Source organism: Centruroides vittatus, unplaced genomic scaffold (genome assembly GCF_030686945.1).
Source record: "Centruroides vittatus isolate TY-2023 unplaced genomic scaffold, ASM3068694v2 contig_549, whole genome shotgun sequence".
NCBI lineage: Eukaryota > Metazoa > Arthropoda > Arachnida > Scorpiones > Buthidae > Centruroides > Centruroides vittatus.
In genome coordinates, this window is record NW_027122325.1 from 2,677,870 (window position 1) to 2,697,447 (window position 19,578).

At 29.8% G+C, this 19,578-nt stretch overlaps 1 protein-coding gene across 11 annotated transcripts in view; it reads right to left on the reverse strand.

Annotated features, from left to right (window-relative positions):
• Positions 1-19,578, reverse strand: part of LOC136978689 (coiled-coil domain-containing protein AGAP005037-like) — a 526,382-nt gene that overhangs the window by 108,094 nt on the left and 398,710 nt on the right. For all 11 annotated transcript variants that reach the window (XM_067274447.1, XM_067274453.1, XM_067274444.1 and 8 more), the window contains 2 exons: positions 14,732-14,779; positions 11,513-11,620 (listed from right to left, as the gene is read on the reverse strand). In XM_067274447.1, the coding sequence (XP_067130548.1) occupies positions 11,513-11,620; positions 14,732-14,779 (156 nt within the window). The remainder of the gene's footprint in view (positions 1-11,512; positions 11,621-14,731; positions 14,780-19,578) is intronic.

Consider the following 19,578-nt stretch of genomic DNA (forward strand, 5'->3'; position numbering starts at 1 on the left):
CAACCAAAAAACCCAGGATCAAGGAGGAAGAGAGGGAGATCACACATGCTCAACAGAAGAAGAGGACTTTTTGGGAAGAAAGAAAGGGAGAGAGGACGTGTAGATGATAGAGTTGTGAGATTGTTTTTTTTTTTGTGTTGTTGTTTCCTTTGTTTTTGTGTCTGTTATAGCGAAGGGACAGAGTAGTGATTGAAAGGACTAAAATAAACTTTAAGTTCCTTGCATTGGAGTCATAAAGTGTGTGATTTATTTCTGTTTCTTTTTGTTTTGTTCCTGCATGGGGAATACTCTCAAGATTGAGTACTTCCTCACATTGCATTAGTTAAATTCTTAAATAGCAAAATTGATTAAGTTAACATATTGCATCTTATTTTTGATAAATAAATTCAATAACCATTCTGATCTAGATGCTTGTTTTTGTTAGTTTTTAATTGAGAAGTATTTTGAATGAGCATAAAAGAATTATATAATTACGGCAGGTAATAAATATATAGCATGAGTATTTGTAACTCATTACTATATGCAATCATCAATGATTGTTCACAGTAATGAGACATTCCAAAAATAATTAAAAAAATAAAAAGTTTGGACTTTTTATTTTTTTACATTTCAAAATTAACTAAAAAATAAAAAGTCCAAACTTTTTATTTTTTATCATCATCAATAATTGTTATCATGAGACATTTCAAAATTAACTAAAAAATAAAAAGTTTGGACTTTTTATTTTTTTACATTTCAAAATTAACTAAAAAATAAAAAGTCCAAACTTTTTATTTTTTAGTTAATTTTGAAATGTCTCATGATAACAATTATTGATGATGAAATACATGATATATGAATAGAAATAAATTAAATTATTTCATACAGTTTTTTATTTTAATTTTAGATTTATTTATATTTTTATAAATTATAGTCAATTCAGTTTTTTAATTTATTGTTCTTTAGTTCTTAAGTTTTTCAATTTAAGAAATATAATGTTTTAATGGACCTTCTTATCACATGGAAAAGCAAGATTGCAAAATTTGAGTTTGCTCTTTATAGACTGATTTATATTAAGAAAATATTGTAAATCAGTCTTTATAAAGAGCCAGCATTTTTTTAAACTGATTACTAGATAAGCTGGTAAATCATTTATAGGTAATGCAATCCCTAATTTTAAGTTATTCTTTCTGATTTTTACACATGAAATAGTTTGTTTCTGACTACCAATCTTTCCATTTTGTATTATTGGTAACCAGGATCATGCAAAAGATACCAGGAAGACAGGGAGACAGATGTGAGGAAGCAAAGGGGACTTTTTTGCCTACATCAAGATAATAATAATAATAATAATAATTAATAAATAAATACTTTAAAAATGTATATATATAAATTAGTAATTATAAAGGTTATAAAATTTGGCACCATCTTTGTAAATATATAAATAAATTTCTTCTAATATCAGAAAGTCAACTTTTTATTAATTAAAATAAATCTTTTTGGTCAAAATCTGACCATTCTCAGTTAAAAGTCTTAGATTTAATCTTGGTAAATAAGTCATTGATAATTTCAAAAAGATTTAACAAGGTTAAATCATCCTGAAATTAACAGTGAGTTATTTATTTAAACTGGTAATTCATTGTGCAACACTATTTATTGTATTAAAACAGGTCACACTGTTAATAACTGGAAAATGCACTAAAAAATTGAGGTAGAGCAAAACACACTTTTAATACTTCTAAACTAACATTTATTTCTTTAGGCATCTGCTACTGCTGAGTGCGCTCTTGTTACAAAAACTAAAAATCATAAATTGATTTACACTTGACATTTACATTTTTAAAACTTTCTTCTATTTTGGGGTTCCCAAACTAGGGGACTACCAGTGCAATGCATCAATGCACCACTCTTTTCATAGTCCTGTTGGTAGCCCACTTTCTGATTTAATAGTTTGCTTATTTGTAACAATAATGTTTATAGATATTCTATTTTCTGATTTGTCATGTGTGGCTTATTTATTATTATTTTTTGCTTAAGTTTTCTAGATCATCTTTGATTGACTGCAGCATTGATTAGTCAGGCTATAGGTATTTGCCTTCATTAAGCCAGTGTAAGCATTCAGATGATTATCTTCGTAACTATGTTTCTTTGAGGATGACCCAGTAAGCCCAAAAATGTTTGAGATTTCTTACATGAATCATTTATATTAAAGCAATATCTATAAGTATAGATTTAGCTTCATCTCTCAATACTTAAATTACACAAAAACACCTAACATTTTTAGAAGTCAAATTGTAATTTATTCAGAATTAATGGTTTGGAATACTAAATTTCAATCCAAATCCAAACTTATTTAAACTGGCAAAACAGAAGAATAAGCATTATATGCAAAGCAAACATTGCATTTTGCTGGAATTTTTTTGATTCTTAAAATTTACAAATGAATGAATATTGAAAATAAAATTAATGGATAAAACTACGATTAGATTCCATCAGATTTCAATTTAATAAAACTAATATTTTCTACTATATTTTAAAGGTCTGTAAACATCCGCTTTTAGCGTAGCAGGTCAAAAAGTCACGCGACCGGGATAATTGGTCCCACCTGGCGTCGGGGCTATAAACGGCCGGGAAGAACAAAGGGAGTAGCGTCTCCGTTTATGGGTACACGTCAATGTGTTTGCCACGTGTTGGTCGACTTGAAAAACGTAAACAAGGGACGGACGCGACTGTAAGCTACGTCGTCGGGAGGAGGGCAGACGTCTTTGGAAGCTCCCAGGGGAAAGAAGAACCTGATTGGTTGCAATTGGTTGCAATTGGTCGCCGTGAAACTCTTTAAATTATAAGAGTGGCGAGAGGAACGGAGAGAAGGGTGAGAGACCGGATACATGGTAGTCTCTGACACTTAGAAAGCCCGTGAGGTGTAGAGAGAGTTTTCTCCTCTTAGGAATTCCTCTGAGAAGGGTTAGTGTAGAGACCGGACGGCCACGCGGTTGAGCCAACTCCGCAAACCGACCAGAGTTTCCCCGGAGTCTAATAGTCCCCAACCGACAAGCTGACATGAGACACCATACCTTTGTTGCATAGTGTATGTAATGTTGTCAAACTTGTACAGTACATCCTGTAAATATTTGTTTTGTAAATAAACTGTAAATATTCACTGGACTGCGTGTGGAGGTGTAGCTTTCCTCGAACCATTGTACGGACATTCTCGAGTCGTAAGAACCAACTCGAGACGAATCATCGTAAAGATCGTAACGGATTACGTAAGGATCTTCACTAGGTCATCTTCAGATAAAACTTTAGAATGAATGAATGAAATATAATTAAAACAAGAGAACATTTAAGATGTCATAACATTTGACTGAACACTTGTACAAAAATCTTTATGGAACATAACTAGAAATGAAATGTTTACAGATTTTAAAAAATGTATGAAGTAGGGTTTCTTGTTTCCCGGTCTTTTGCTTGTTCCGGGATTCCAGGATTAAAGTGAACTGTTTCCCGGGGTTCCAGGATAGAATTAATTATTTTTAAGATATACAAAATATCTTGAAATCAAATGATATAATTATTTTTCATTTTTTAAAGTAATTTAAAATGTTCTGCAATCTCCAACATCACATTAGTAATGCTGTGTATGATATATATTAAAAATTATTGTTGAGTTACGTAGAAATGTTCACTAATAGAAAAAATTTATTAAAGTTTGCTGAAAACTGCATACAACAACAAAAAAAAAGACTTTGAATTGAATTGAAAATTTAAAGAAAAAATGAATTTAGATCAAACTCCTAATTTATAAAGTAATTTTCATTTTTTAAATAAAACATATTACAAAATATTATTATAAAGTTTTATAAGATTTTAAAAAGCAAAGATGGTCAATACTCCAATCACTCAATCTAATTCTTATTTTAGTAATGAAAAGTCTTGCTATTGAGAATGCCCTTTCCAATTCAATTGATGTGAGTGAAATTGTTTTTAATGCATTCAAGAGAAAACAGATGTTATGTGATTTTCACCTGTAGCCTGAAAGATTTCTAGTTTGTTTTGAGATTGTAGTATTTCTTTTGCTCTCTAGTATTTTTGATTTGTCTACCTTGGCTGCTTTAATATAGTATCAAGCTTATAGCCCAATAATTCAGCAGTTTTTTGGCTTTAATAATCAAGTTTAAGAAAAACTTCATACTTGCAGACTTTGTACTCATTTCTATCCTTGTCCAATTTGCTCAATCTGACAAATTGCAGTTATTGAAGCTACTGGGCATAGTTAAAATTTAGACAGCATTGGCACAATTATTCAAGATATTACAGGTTCTGACAAGTAAAGAATTTTCAGAGTCCTGTCACAAATACATATTGATTATTGACAATTTGTGAGATGTCATAACAAGCAGAAATAATAAGCAGGCTTAAAATTAATAAATACAAATTTATTCTGACAGTTTATGAGTTAATTATGCTTTCTATTTGCAAAATTTCCTGAACTTTAACACAAAATAAGAAAAAAGCTGAATTTTTAAGAAATTTGCGGGATTTCCCAGGATAATAAAAATTTCCCGGGTTAAAAAAACAACCGGGATCTTGGGATCCCATTTGAGAAACCCTAGTATCAAGCATACACATTGTAGCGCTTCGCCGCTATTAATTATATGTATATATTTATGTATTTTTTTTTTGTTCGATTGTTCTATTTATATGTTTGTTTTTTCGTTTATGTCGCGTCGCGTATATGTTGTTGTATCGGGTTTTAGATGTGACGCACAGCCATTTTGCTGTGTACCGTACCGTCTGTTGTCGTCATTGCTGTGCCGTGGTTTTTGATTGGCTATTTGGAGGATCACGTGGGAGGAAAAGAAAAAGCTCCCGGATGGTGGGAGATATAAACGGGTGACTTCCACGTGTGGAGGCATTTTTCGTTTTTCTCTTTCGTGGATCGGGGATCTGGAGCGGTGAAGAGACGAGAGAAAGGATTCGAAGCAGAGCAGCCGATCAGGAAAAAAAAAAAACAAGAACCAGCGAGAAGAATCTCATTTCGTAACAACGTGTCCCACGAAATACGGCGACGGTATCTACCATCTTGTAAATGTTTGTATAGTTTTTTTAAGGTTTAATCGCGTATTAGTTTTAGTCTCGCGATTAATTACTGTTGTAATCATAGTGTTATTGTCATCCTTAATTTTGTTAAGAACGCTGTTTGCCTGTTTAAATCAGGCGATCAATCCCCCTTTTTTTGTGTGTGTAATTAATAAACCTTTGTTTGTTTATCTATACGCTTCTACCGACTATTCATTTCCACTTCCTTTCACACCCGCAAACCACGTGCTTGCGGAGTCTACAACATTAATAGAAACATAAGAGATGAGACATAAATGAGTGATATAAAAATGAAGACAGAAGATAAATACATAAAATATAATACAAATAAAGAATAAAAAGGAAAATCTATGCAGATCCATAAAATACTTAGAGATTCAAAAAGGCAAAACCTTTCTGGCCTGTGGGAGCAGTCAAAAACTGTAGAATGTTGTGACATCATGAGGTGGTAGTACTTGAGTTAGGGAATGTTATAGCAGACCTTCCATGCATCAAAGAGAGACACTGAATTTTTGCATTTATGCACTTGAATTTTCTTTTAGATTTCTAAGGTCTTAAACACTGTTAACTCTGCACAATTTTGGGTTGGTTGTATTCAGGAACACTAACATCAGGATTTGTTATTAAAAAAATCCAACCATTTACAGACTCCTCAAAAATGATAAAGAAGTGTTGGACAAATATATGATCCCTGGTGTTCAGCATTTCCATCAGGAATTACAGATTCAACAAAGATTTAGAGTACTTTGTAGCTATCGCAGGCTTGACTGAAGAAACATAAGTTCACCATAAAAAAGACTTCTAGTTATCTTGTTAATGGCATTTGCATTAAAACTTGATATCCAAGTTAACCTACAAGGAGCTCACTTAATATGACTAACCCATAACTGTGCAGAGCAAAGAAGGGTTGAGACCTTAGAAATCTTTCCAGTTACAGACCACAGAGATAGCCACCAGAGTTTGCGACATGTTAAGCCATGAACCGCCCACTCAATTGATTATCATTTGATATTTAAATAATGTCTGTTAATATTAAATACAATGAAATAACAGTATGATAATTTTTATATCTAAATTATTTATTCATTCAAAATAATTTATATTAAATAATACCAATTGATCAAATTTAATAATTAAAACTGATTAATTGATTTATTACTATCAGTTTATCTGAATCTATAACATTTAAACAGAAAAGGTTATAACAGTTTTGATTAAATGGTAATTATGAGTTATAATTAAAATTAAATATTGTTTTCCTTGAAAAAATACTAATATTTTACTTCTAAAGTTATGGTAATTTTAAAAATTAATTCCATTGAAAGGATCTGATATAAATATATTAAAATTAAATATATAATATTAATCACTTTTATTCAAATTCAGAAGAATATATTAGAATTTTTTAAATTTAGGATTGATTTATTATAAATTATTTATTAAAATTTAATCATTATTAATAATATTGTCATCAGCTTCTCATAATAAAAATATTAATTATTTCTCAATGTAAAATTTCATATTCATATATTAAACAAATAATAATAAAAACTGATATTTTGAATAAGAATTCTCAAATTTCCATTAAGAAATAATAAAACATTGATAATTATTTAGACATAAGTTTAAAAATTACACCAACTATTTATAAAAATTATGATAGTATTAGAAATTCTGTAATTAGTGTCTACTTCATATATAATTTAGATTTTGGACAAAAATTTACATAAAGGCATCAAAATAAAATAATTAATCATTTAATCTATTCATATCAAAACAATCAATTAATATATAAAGTAAAAAAACATAAAATCTTATGACAGAAGAGGATTCTATTGTTCTCTAAACTTTAAAATAATATTGATTTACTAATGCTTAAACTATATCCTGACAAGAAAGTTTGCTGAAATAAATATAATTATTTCTTTTTTCCTCTAATGTTTAATTAAGTGTTGTATGTACTGGTAATCTTTAGTAATAGAAGATTGCCACTTAAAACTGGTTAAATTGGAATTAAAACACACTAAACCTATAAACCAGCAAATTTTTATAACAAATGCAAACATTTTCACCATGTTGAATGGGCAAAAATGTATTGCCTCGAAGCCTTTAGATTTCCGGTACAGTTCGAATATAATAGATGAACGAACGTTTTTGATTCTTCCTCCAGAATCTGCTTCAGGTTCACAATCGTTCCAAATGTGGAACGTCAAGAATTTTGAATGTTTTTGAATGAAAATTGCTTGAACCAGTAATGAATTGATAATAAAGATTTGAAAAAATGTACCCCAAGACTGTGTTTTAATGCTGAGGGAAACCCAGGAGGGAATAAAATATAATTATTGCTGCATATGGTCTTCACAGGCATATCTCCATGTGTAGGATATCACATTACTTTCCTTGTAGTTTTCACAATTCCCCGATTTGCTTGCCTTGTAAACTTTAAGTGTTTCTAAGGCCCTAATGTGGTCTATCTGGAAGGATTTCTTTATGATGCTCGAAGTTTACAAGGCAAGCAAATCAGGGAATTGTGAAAACTACAAGGAAAGTAATGCAATATCATACGTGTGGAGATACACCTGTGAAGACCATATGCAGCAATAATTATATTTTATTCCCTCCTGGGTTTCCCTCAGCATTAAAACACAGTCTTGGGGTACATTTTTTCAAATCTTTATTATCAATTCATTACTGGTTCAAGCAATTTTCATTCAAAAACATTCAAAATTCTTGACGTTCCACATTTGGAACGATTGTGAACCTGAAGCAGATTCTGGAGAAAGAATTGAAAACATTCGTTCATCTATTATATTCAAACTGTACCGGAAATCTATAAAGGCTTAGAGGTGATACTTATTTGTACCATTATTTTCTCTAGACAGTGGGCAAAAATGTTTGCATTTTTGTTATAAAAATTTGCTAGTTTATAGGTTTAGTCTGTTTAATAATATTTTCTGAAGATTTTTTAACATCTTATCATTCTAAAGAGAATATTTATGCTAACCTCACTCTTTCAGTCTTTTGTATTTATTTCTTAATCCAAACTTTCTCTGAACTAACATTCATGTTCGAAGTAATACTAGAATCTACTAATCCACGCTAGGCCTATGCACAGGATTTTGAAAATGGTACATTTTAAAAAAGAACACATTATTTCTTATAATATAGTTTGTTAAGTTTTACAATATAAGTATGTAGATACAGAGTAGTACAATATAATAAACTAAGGAAGAACTGAATAGGTAATAAACTTACACTTCAAGCCAATGTACAGTAATAAATGATTAACACATCAGTGTTGTGGCGTTACAGGCATTACTTCTGCCTGTAACACCTCAACACCAATGTGTTAATCATTTATTATTGAATAGGTACAAATAAACATGCAAAATAAATTATACTACATTAATAAAACAATATATTGTATATCATTTTTCTGTTTGAATTGTCAATGGGCAGAGTATACATATACAAGTATCCCTTGATTAATGCTGTTAATTAATCCCTAAATGTTATGTATATCAAAATCATGTTAATCAAATACAATGGTGCCTTGATACTCGACCAAACAATTATGACCCATTAGAACAAATATTTGGTTAATAGCAAATATTTTTATTTTAATTTTGTCATCAGTAAAAAGTTTTTTGTGTAAAAAGTAAAAATGAGTAAGTAATCTATATCTATAAATGAAAATGTTTGTTTGTTTACTACACACTCCTAGGACATTCGACTAATTTCTGTAAAACTTGGCAGTTCCGTTAATATACTACTAACTTAGATAACATCATACATACCACCCCAAAATATTTATTTGATTTCTATATATTAATTAAGTTTTGTCTACATTAGATTTGCTGGATTTAAATGTAGCACCATAAATTGGCAAAAAAATTTTTTTAAATAAATTAATTATAATTCATACAAACAAAGATACAATAAAAAAAAACAAATATTATATTCACTTAATTACTGGAACAATGATATAGTGCAAAATAAACTCGCTATATTATTATTTTGATGAGTAGCACATAGCACTAACCACACTGGAGTTGAAACTGGTAGTTGGTTGTAGGTTTGTGCATTGCCAACAAGCTAGCAATGTGGAGTTTTCTGGGTTTTCTTCAAGTTGGTAACACCTAAATAGCAGCCAGTTTTCCATAAAACTCCTTCCAGGAGCATCCTCTCAGCAAATCACCCAGGTGTCATGTAGCCATAACTGAATAAACTAAACTGATTGTAATAATTTTTCTATAATCTTGCTATTTACAAGAAAAAACTTCCCATGTAGTTATAGGCATTCTGATAATGTTCTTAAAATTGGTTTTACTACATATATTTTTTAAAATTTATAATTAATAACTCTGAGTGTAACAATTACTGAGAGGGTTACTTTATAAACCTGGAAAATGTCAGGCGTAACAAGCTAGTTTAAAAATAAAATGAAACCTTAAAGCTCCCTTGGGAATTAAGAAAAGGGCAACCCAATGACAAAGGGGATAGGCACATGTCCCAATGTACAGGTATACCTGATGCAAGGCCTTGCTCTGAGCATAGTTAAAACAATTGCCTCTGGACATTCCAATTGCCTTTATCTTAATTTTTGTAAAACATCAGTATTTTCACAAAATTTGAAAATAAATCAACTACTCTTTGTAAAACTATTTTACTTTTGTAATTAACAAAGATATAAGGAACTGCATTTGCAAACACAAATATAGTTCCTTGTAATTTATAGTAACATTTTTCTATATAAAATTATTCTGAAAATTTTAGAAGCTTAGTTTAATTTTTATAAATCTATTATATATATATCGGTAGAATATCATTTAAAATATGATTGTGGAATGTGAACATAACTGTAAAAAATAAGTCAATGATGATTTTACTTAGTATGTGATATGTATGTAAACCTCCAGGGGATAACCCACACCAAATTGCCCCTTGACCTAGTTAGGCAACCTCGCACTCTGACCTTTGTCGTGTTCCTTTGTCTTTGGTCAGTTGTGCGTTAGCTGTAGTAGCATTTAGATCTGGAGGCACAACATTACGTTGTGTTATCACACAGTTACGTTTCTATTATAATAAAGTTAATTATATACGTTAACAAGTAATAGTTTATTTTATGGACACAACAGTATATTCAAAATGAATAAACAAACAAACATGTTTGCTTTTATTGCAGTTCTCAGATAATTAGAAACCCTCAGTGTCTGTCTAATTTCCTACATATAAAACAGGCATTGACTGTGATTGGACAGATATAGTACAATATAACAAGAAATTAAATCATATTAACAAATTTATTTATATTTTATTTTCAATTTATATTAAACTTTAGCACTTAACAAATTCTAGTTAACACTCTTTTCATTTTAAAACTACAATACATGCATAAATATATATGCTAAGCAATAATTTATGTAAGTATTGATAATTTAGCATTTTCAGAACATCATTTAGCTAATTAAATATATATTGTATAATTTGAACTAAAGGTAAGCAATTAAGTCATCATTTTGTATTAAATTTAATAAATAGAATTTAATTAATTAATTTAAAACATTCCAAAAAAAAATATTAATCCAAAGTGGGACTTGAACCCCAAACTTTTGCTTACTGTGTAGATGCACAGTCAATTATGCTACCTGAACTTCTGGCCAATTTTTGCTTTCAGATCAACTAATTTAAAAGATTTAAATGACTATTCTAAATTAATTTAATTTAATTCTAGTATTAAATTTAATACAAGATAGTAACTTAATTTTCTACCTTTAATGCAAATTGTGTGTGTTCTCTGTATATTTAATTATCCATTTACATATATATTTACTTATAGTTTGATAATGAATCTAGCTTTATCATTTGATTATTGATGTAATTCAGGCTTAATTTTCTATATAATTCTGTATAATTAAAGTTGCAATTTATCAATATAACATCACAAATACCTTAAAAATCCAGTACACATTTAATTGAACTACAAGAAATATATACACACTGACAAACGTTTTTGATCCTTACATTTTGACCTGAAGATCAAAAACGTTTGTCAGTGTGTATATATTTCTTGTAGTTCAATTAAATGTGTACTGGATTTTTAAGGTATTTGTGATGTTATATGTGATTACAGATTTCCAATTTTAAGAAGCTACTATAGTTCCAATTTATATTTTCTAATATTGTAAACTGCTGCAGTTTCTAAATAAAAAAATTCTCTTTATAGTTATTTTTTAGTTTGTTTAATTGAAAGTAAAAAAGTAAAGCTATATACAATATATTACTTTAACAGACTTTTAAACAATATTTTTTTATTTCTTAATGGTCTTTACAAATATTTATCATAAACAGTCTTATATAAAATTAATATATGTGATTAAATTTGTGATATCATTTTCAAATGAATTAGAATGTGTGACATATTCCTGACTACCTTTGGAAGAAAAAGAACCATGCTGTTTCACTTCCAGTAGAGCAGAAGACAGAGATGCAGGTTTAGGTGGAGGAGCAGGTTTTCCACTAGAAGGACGACCTTCTCTCTCTGAAGTGAAAGGATTTTCATATAATAGAAAAATTAGGAAAGATATTTTGATGTGAAGAGTAAGAAAGAAATAAAGTAGTAAAAAGAAAATTTATATCAAGTGCCAAGTAATGATATATAATATTTATTTGTAAATTAATAAGCTGAATATTCTGAAAAACTTAAACATAAGAAAATGATATCCAAAATTATCAATGAATTTAATTCTTTCTTTATATAAAAAATAATTTTTTTAAATGAAATATATTAATTTAAGCAATAGAGTAAATTTTTCACAAGTTTATAAAAATGCTAAATCATTATTATTGTTATTACTTATTTTAATTATACTTAAGACTATACTTGTATTTTAATCAAAACAAAAAAATAAATAATAATAATATGTATTTCCTTCAGAATTAGCACAAGGTTGCTATTGAGAACAATGCATATAGGAACACTTTGAGTGAAAAAAGTAGGTTTATTGATACAAAAGGAGTGTTCAAGTTTGAGTGTTTGAGTTATTCCACTCAAAGTGTTCCTGTATGATTTGTTCTCAACAGCAACCTTGTGCTAATTCTGAAGAAAATACATGTAATTAAGAGAACAGCAAGCAACCAAGTTCTAAATAATAATAAATTGATATGAATCCAATTTTGCATAGTAGTTTTAAATTAGTTTTACTTTCTATAAATGTATATTATTTTTTTAAATTTGAAAAACTATTTACATATTTTTCCTTCAATATATAATATTCCATTTATATGAAGTTGCTATTTTAAGATTTTTCTCAGTTACAATATTCCATCAGAGAAAAAAAACAAAAAATAATGGACATATTTCAAGTTTAAATTTAGTTATATACTTATGTTGTTACTTTGGATTAGAGTTTGATTAAACATCCTTTACTACTGTATATTCCAGATTACAATTAAGAGTAAATCTATCTAGAATAAATAAAATTAAAGTCTTGAGGCTAAATCCAACTCTAAATGGAAAATATTAGGTTTAATATTATAACATAAATGTTTCCAGCAATTATACCTTCCTCGGGTATTTGCAAAAGAATTAAAAAAATTAGAACATATACAAATTTCAGAACAAATATAAATTTGAGTATTCTTTTAATGCATTCCAGACAAACATAAGTTGAACAGTATATAAATTAAACACATTAAAGATTAGAAATTAATAAATTTTAAATTATAAAACAGACCTTTTCTTATCTGGCCTGTTATTCATATTTTTATTTTGCTTTAACAATAAAATTTATATCAGATAACCAGGTTGCTTTACCACATTTCTGATTTACAAAAAAAAGGAACACCCTCTGTTCTGGACAATTTGATTCAAGATCTCATCAACAAATATTACTACAAAGAAAAAAATTACAATAGTAGCAATTCAAGAGTAGAGAGAGACCAAACATCATTTGTTGTAACAAAAATTTAAAGTCTCTATATGAAGAGATGGCTATAGCTATGAGTGCCAGAATCAAATGAGAAAAAAAAAAACTGTTGTGAAATAATACGGGCCACATAGATACATGGCATCCTGGAGACGCTACTAAATGATAACTAATTTGGATATATTCTCAAATACATTGGCTATACATCATGACTTTTGTGGGATAGGGTGAAAGAACATAAATACACAATCAAAAAAGATAAAACAAGAACTACATTGGCTACTTATGCCTCTAAACAAGATGTTTATGTCAAATTACAAGAGGTACATGTAAATTTTTATTTCTACAAACAAGAATGAATTGGAGGCTGCATTAAAAGTAAAGACAGATTAAGTCTTCCAAATAAGATGTAGGGATAAGAAAGTGAATATAATGTAATATATTCATTTTTATATTGTTTTTCATCTGATCTAATTTTGAATTTTATATGAAATTTGTTTGAAGCTATTTTAACCTTTTTGAATACTTTGGATTTAAACTTGATTTGAATATCATTGTACTTTGACCAATTTTAAAATTTTTAAATTATAGAACACAGTTAGTGGTATTAAAGTTTTCATCAAACTTTTGGAAGCTCATTTGAATTTTTCCTCTGCTTGATACCCAAGGAGGAATGCTAAAGAGGCCAAAAACATCTGTATTTTTAAGAATATAAGCACTAGGTAATTATTAGAAATATAAATTTTTTCTTAATTAACAATGCCTTACTGTCCTTATTTCTAATTTTATCTTTAACTGTCTGGACGTTACACTGGTGTTTAATATTTGATACAAAATTGACAGTTAGATCAGTGTAATAATAAGCAATGTCTAAGTAGACAGTTAAAGATAAAATAAATTTTTTCTATTTATTTTCATAATAATTATAAAATTTTCTAAATAAAAAATTCAAGATGATAAATTGAATAACACAGAATATTGAAATGAACTCTCATACCAGCTAATTTTTGAAAAATGACTGTTTGTACTAAATTAATCAAAAAATTTCATAACTTAAATGATATATTTTAAAATACTTCCATGACACAACACTTTCTCTAAACCAGTGGTTCTCAATTTGTATTCTACAGAACTCAGGAATTCTACAAGCTCGCTAAGTGTTTCATACAACAAAATTAAAGATTTTAAAGTTTTATTGCAAATTTATTCCAATGTACTACAATGTATTACTTTATTCATCAATAATTCTGTGTTTATTATTTTATTCAATGCAATAAAGCTTATTAGTTTATTTCTTTATTGTTTTGTAAGAATAGTAAACATGAAATTGCTTATTCACTTTTAAACATATTGGTGCAAATGTTCCACATAATAAAAAAATATTATGAATGGTGTCTCAGAATGGTTGAAAGCCACTGCTCTAAACTAAAATTTAATTAGGTAATGTGAATTAAAATTTTCATTATTTTTTTCAATAATTAAGAAACTACAATCATCTAAACTAAATTAAAATTTAATACAAAAAGATAGAAAAAAATTGATTTAATACAAAATAATTTATTTTATTTATTTTTGAATAAATTTAAATATATCAATTACAATAAATTACAAATTCAAAATAAATTTAATTTTTTTTATTTTAAAAATGTACTAAATAAATTTAATAATATGATTAAATAGAAAATACAAACTTTAACAATCTAATAATTCTCTATAAATATTACCTGCTGGCATAACAGTTGTTGAAGAAGTTGTTGGAATGACTTCATTTTCTGCAAAATATAAAAATAATAATTATAATTATTATTATAAACATTCTCACAATTATATTTAATAAATTTAAAATATACATAATTTTCTAATATATTTTTTATTCAGAATAAAAAATGTAATTGTACTTCCTAATGTTTTTCATCATAATAATCCATCTTCAAAGCAATAAAACAGAATGTCTATTTCAAATAGCATACAAAAAATTGAATATTGTGGTCAATAGACCATATTATTGTGGCCGTCAGCCATATTTTAGTTTTATATATAGTTCATAAGTTCTGTATTTCGTTTCTATTTTCTTCTCTCATTCCTACTTTCACACTTCCTTTCCATTGTCTCAAAGCAACTCATACATAAACCGTTCGAGGGGGAGGATTGCCCTTTCCAAGAACCAAGAGTCGAACAAAGGAGGAGATTAAGACTTCCCTGAAATGGGAGACATAGACAAAAAAAGTATGGGCCCAAAGCAGCATAGAAAAAAGAGAGGAGACACTTTATGGCTGGACCTCGGAAGAGACAGATGTAGTAAGTAGTACTCCAGACTGCAAAAGAAAGGGGACTACGAATTGAGAGAGAACCTGCCAAGACCAGAGAGGAAAGGAGACTACAAAGATCTCTAAGACATCGAGAGAGTCGAAGAATCTGGGCATAGAACTACTGGTGGAGTAGAGAGAGACAACTACGATTGTGAGAGCGTGAAAATCATCAAGGACGTTAACTACACGACTTGGGCCCAGGTACTTCCTATCTGCTTTTTCTTTACTTTTCTTAGTCTATCCATTTCTTTTCCTTGTTAGTTCTAAGATAGTTATAAGGTTAGTTGTAAGTTAGTCATTAAGTCCTCCCTTTTTATTTTCCTGTTCGTTTGTGTTACGCACATGTTGTATATATGTGAAGTAATAGGAGGCGACCTACTCCCCTGTAAAGTTATAGAAGTGAAATTCTGTTGAGTTGGGATCCATGTATTAAAAGAACTGCGTTCAAAAGAAATAAAAGGTGTATTCATTGTGTGAATTTTCTCTCCGTGTTGTTATTTGAAACCGTTACTCACAGACTCACAAATATTTTCTTCCGAACTACCACATTATATTTTTTATTATTTTAACCTTGTTCAGACATGTGTATTTGTTCTCTCGCTTGATACAAGCTGCCTTTGGAGTGATTTGATTATTTCACATCAATGACACTCTTCTTGAATGTTTTTAAAGAAAAAACAAACTTGTAAAGGGGAGCCTATAAAACCTCCCATGTGGGTATAAAAATTTCCCAAAAGGAGTGGGATTTTCTCATAAACAAACCATCACAAATCTTGAAGATGACTCTCCATCTAAAATATTTTTTGCAGACTTCCCTCAAGCTTTCTACAGAATGTTCTACTCTTGGTATGATATTCTCAGATGTAATAGGAGGGAAGATGCATACATAGGAAAAAACAGATAGGTTCCAAGAGGCGATCTGGGGGAGAGATTATCTTAACACACTATAAATCTGTGGTTGTGTCCCCGACTATTACTTGGCTGTACAAAACAGTCAGAAGATATGCCACACAACTTCAGCACAAAATTTTCACAAGTAAAGTGTTTGTTCTCTCTCTATTTACTCCTTGTTTCTTTGCTTTTGTCAAAATACATAAACTTGGAGTGAAATTGACTGGCGGTTGACAAAAATTGTTAATCCCCATAAGAATCATACAGAAATTCGTTTGTCATCACTAAGGTCCAGATTTTTGGGTGCTGCAAACACTCGATTTTTGAAAGGAGCAGTGTGTAAAAAGACAAAGTTGGTTTTAGTGCAGTAGGCCCACTCATTGCCAAATTGTTTAGCACCCAAATGAACATGTACAAATTTCAGAACAAATATAAATTTGAGTATTCTTTTAATGCATTCCAGACAAACTAAGTTGAACAGTATATAAATTAAGTACATTAAATATTAGAAATTAATAAATTTTAAATTATAAAACAGACCTTTAAAGACCCAGCTTTCCCCTTTTTTACAATTTCAAAGAATATGTTGACAATTATCGGTTTTTATGGTGGTTTTTATTCATTCACTTGAGGGGGAAAAACAAATTTGTTAAACCAGACCATGTATGCTGAGGAAAAAAATACAATAATTAGCTCACTCTCTTCTTTTGTTGAGAGAAAAGGGGGTAAAGGGGAATTTTCTGGACTAAACAACTAAGCCTTAGGGTTGTTTTAAGAATTTAAACAGATTTACTGAAAATCTGCAATATGTGTTTTCTTTTAAGAAAAGAACTACAGTAGAGACTCGTAAATCGGCACCCCGGTAATCAGAATCGCCGGTAATCGGCACAATTTTCAGTCGGACTGTGTCATGCTGAATCGAACGTTTTTGATACTAAATTTACTTCTAAAGTATAATTTTCATGTTTTTATATTCTTCAATATATTTATTTTGTTTGTACAAAATGCAGAAATAATTTTTAACAATACAATAGCCTCGATTATTATTATAAAAATTTTCGTTAGGCTTAAAATCGACGAAAATTCAACAGGAAGCGACACGCAACGAAGAAAAATTTGAACATCGGACAGGTTAATATATTTTTTCGTACATAAACCGTAATTGGAACAAATCCCTAATCTGAACAACCCCAGTTCCCAATTGATTCCGATTTTCGGTTCACTACTGTATCTAGAAAATTCTGTATTGAGGTCATCTTACCCTGACTTGTGAGCACAACAGTTCCAATTTCCTTCGTTTAGTGTCAGCGACATTAGAAAATGGCAAAATTGTCTGCATCTAAACTGAACATTTTAGCAAATAAGTTTAAAGATAAAGGTGTACACACAGCGGAAAAGTTCTTTGCTGTTCCATTTGTGATTATCTGATTTCGGTTGATGTGAAATACCAAGAAATGAAAATCAGGCAACACAAGTTTGGAAAAGCATAGAGAAGGCAAACAAAAAAGGAGGAATTTCAAGCATATATTTATAGGGGCACCTGGACGTTGTTGGAGACAATCCTGTAGTGTTTATACTGGAAGAAACAACAGATTCCACAAAACAGTACATGCTGAACATTCTTGTTGTACCACTGACTAGGTGCTATGTACAACCAATGTTGTTCAAAATGTACCAACTTGAGCAAGAATAAAATTAAAGATTTATGCCAAGGTTTATATATCTTCTGGAAGAAAACTCACTGTGTTCAGCGTTAATAAACTTTATTAATGCTGAACACAGTGAGTTTTCTTCCAGAAGGTGTACCAACTTGAAAATACGAACTCAATGAACTCTAATATCTGGTCATCCGTTGGGGGTTTTGATTAAACAGTGTGGTATTCTACTGCAAGAACTTTGAGAAAATTAATGCATTTATCAACGAACTTCTTCCTGGTGATTCTGTGGCCGTCAACAGTGTCGAGAAATTGGTCACTGATCCAGTAGTGACACACTGTGCATTCGTACAAGTTATTGGTGGATAAAATCAATGAGCTGGAAAAACATGGAACTGAAATGCAAGATCAGTGGAATGTTGTAAGTCAGGTGCTTGATGTACTGAATGGTTTTGCCTTGGACAAACTCAAATCTATTGATAGTTTATCAAACAATCCCAATTTGAAAAATATTCTGGATTGCACTGAACTAGAATTCTGAGTAAAACTGAAACATGTCCCCTTAGTCTCAACTGACGTAAAAAAATCTTTTTCCTTATATAAAGCCATTCTATCCTCCAAACGAAAACTTCACTTTTAAGAACATTGAAATGGTTGCTATTGTAAATTACAATACTCATCTTTATGTCTAAATTGCAATAAACAATATGTAGTTTGTAAATATAGTACATCTTGCTGGTTTTTATCTTAATAATAAGCATTTAAAAGCTAAAGATGAAACTAAAGTCATCAAGCATGTCAGAAACAAGCATCATCTTAGACATATTGTGAGATCCTGGAGGAAATTAAGTAGTTAAAGTAATAGTTAATTTTGAAGGAAAAAAAACCCACTTTTTTTCTTCACCACCTGGCATCTCTGTTGCCCTCTGATCTAATAGATAAAAGACGATTGAGTATCCTTACAAAATCAACAATCATTAATGTTGTTTTGAATAAGTTTGGAGAATAAATCCAAACATGGTTATTAATGGAGAAAAACATCAAAATTGGTTAAATTATGGGGTAAGAAGAGTCACAACACCTCATTGATGACATCTATGAACTTTGAATTTGTTTGTCTTATATGATAAAAAGTGTCATAACACCAGGCAAGAAAGTATCAACAATCCAGCTGAGTCGTCAAATTTTTACAGCCCATATTAGCCAGACCAGTGGCACATCTCAACTTTAGACCACATTAAATCAAAATCACCTGATTCTATTCCTACACTTAGGAGGATAAAAAGGGCATGCACTCGAAGTTTGGGGCAGACTCCACCATAGAAGCAGGTGGAGTCTGCCCCAAAGATCCTGTTTTGCCATAGATCGCCCTAGAAGCAGCTCTATTCACCATACTCCCGGCTGAGTTATCTCCATAGGAGTCTCCCTACCGATATGCCTCGATGAAAATAAAAGATATTGTCAATCTCTCAGAAGTATTATGCTAGAATGTTTGTAACTTGGTCGATTTAGATATTAAGTTAGCAATCGTATGTAGCCCATAAAGCTAATCCACTAGATATCAGATCATTATATATATGCTTGTGCCTACATATCACTGTATTTGTAGCAGGTATCATATGCTTCCTTTTTTTGTTTATTAAATTTATTTTTTAGTGAACCTTGCATCGATTCAGTTATTACTCGGAAATCGGACCCTTATTGACTTACCCACTG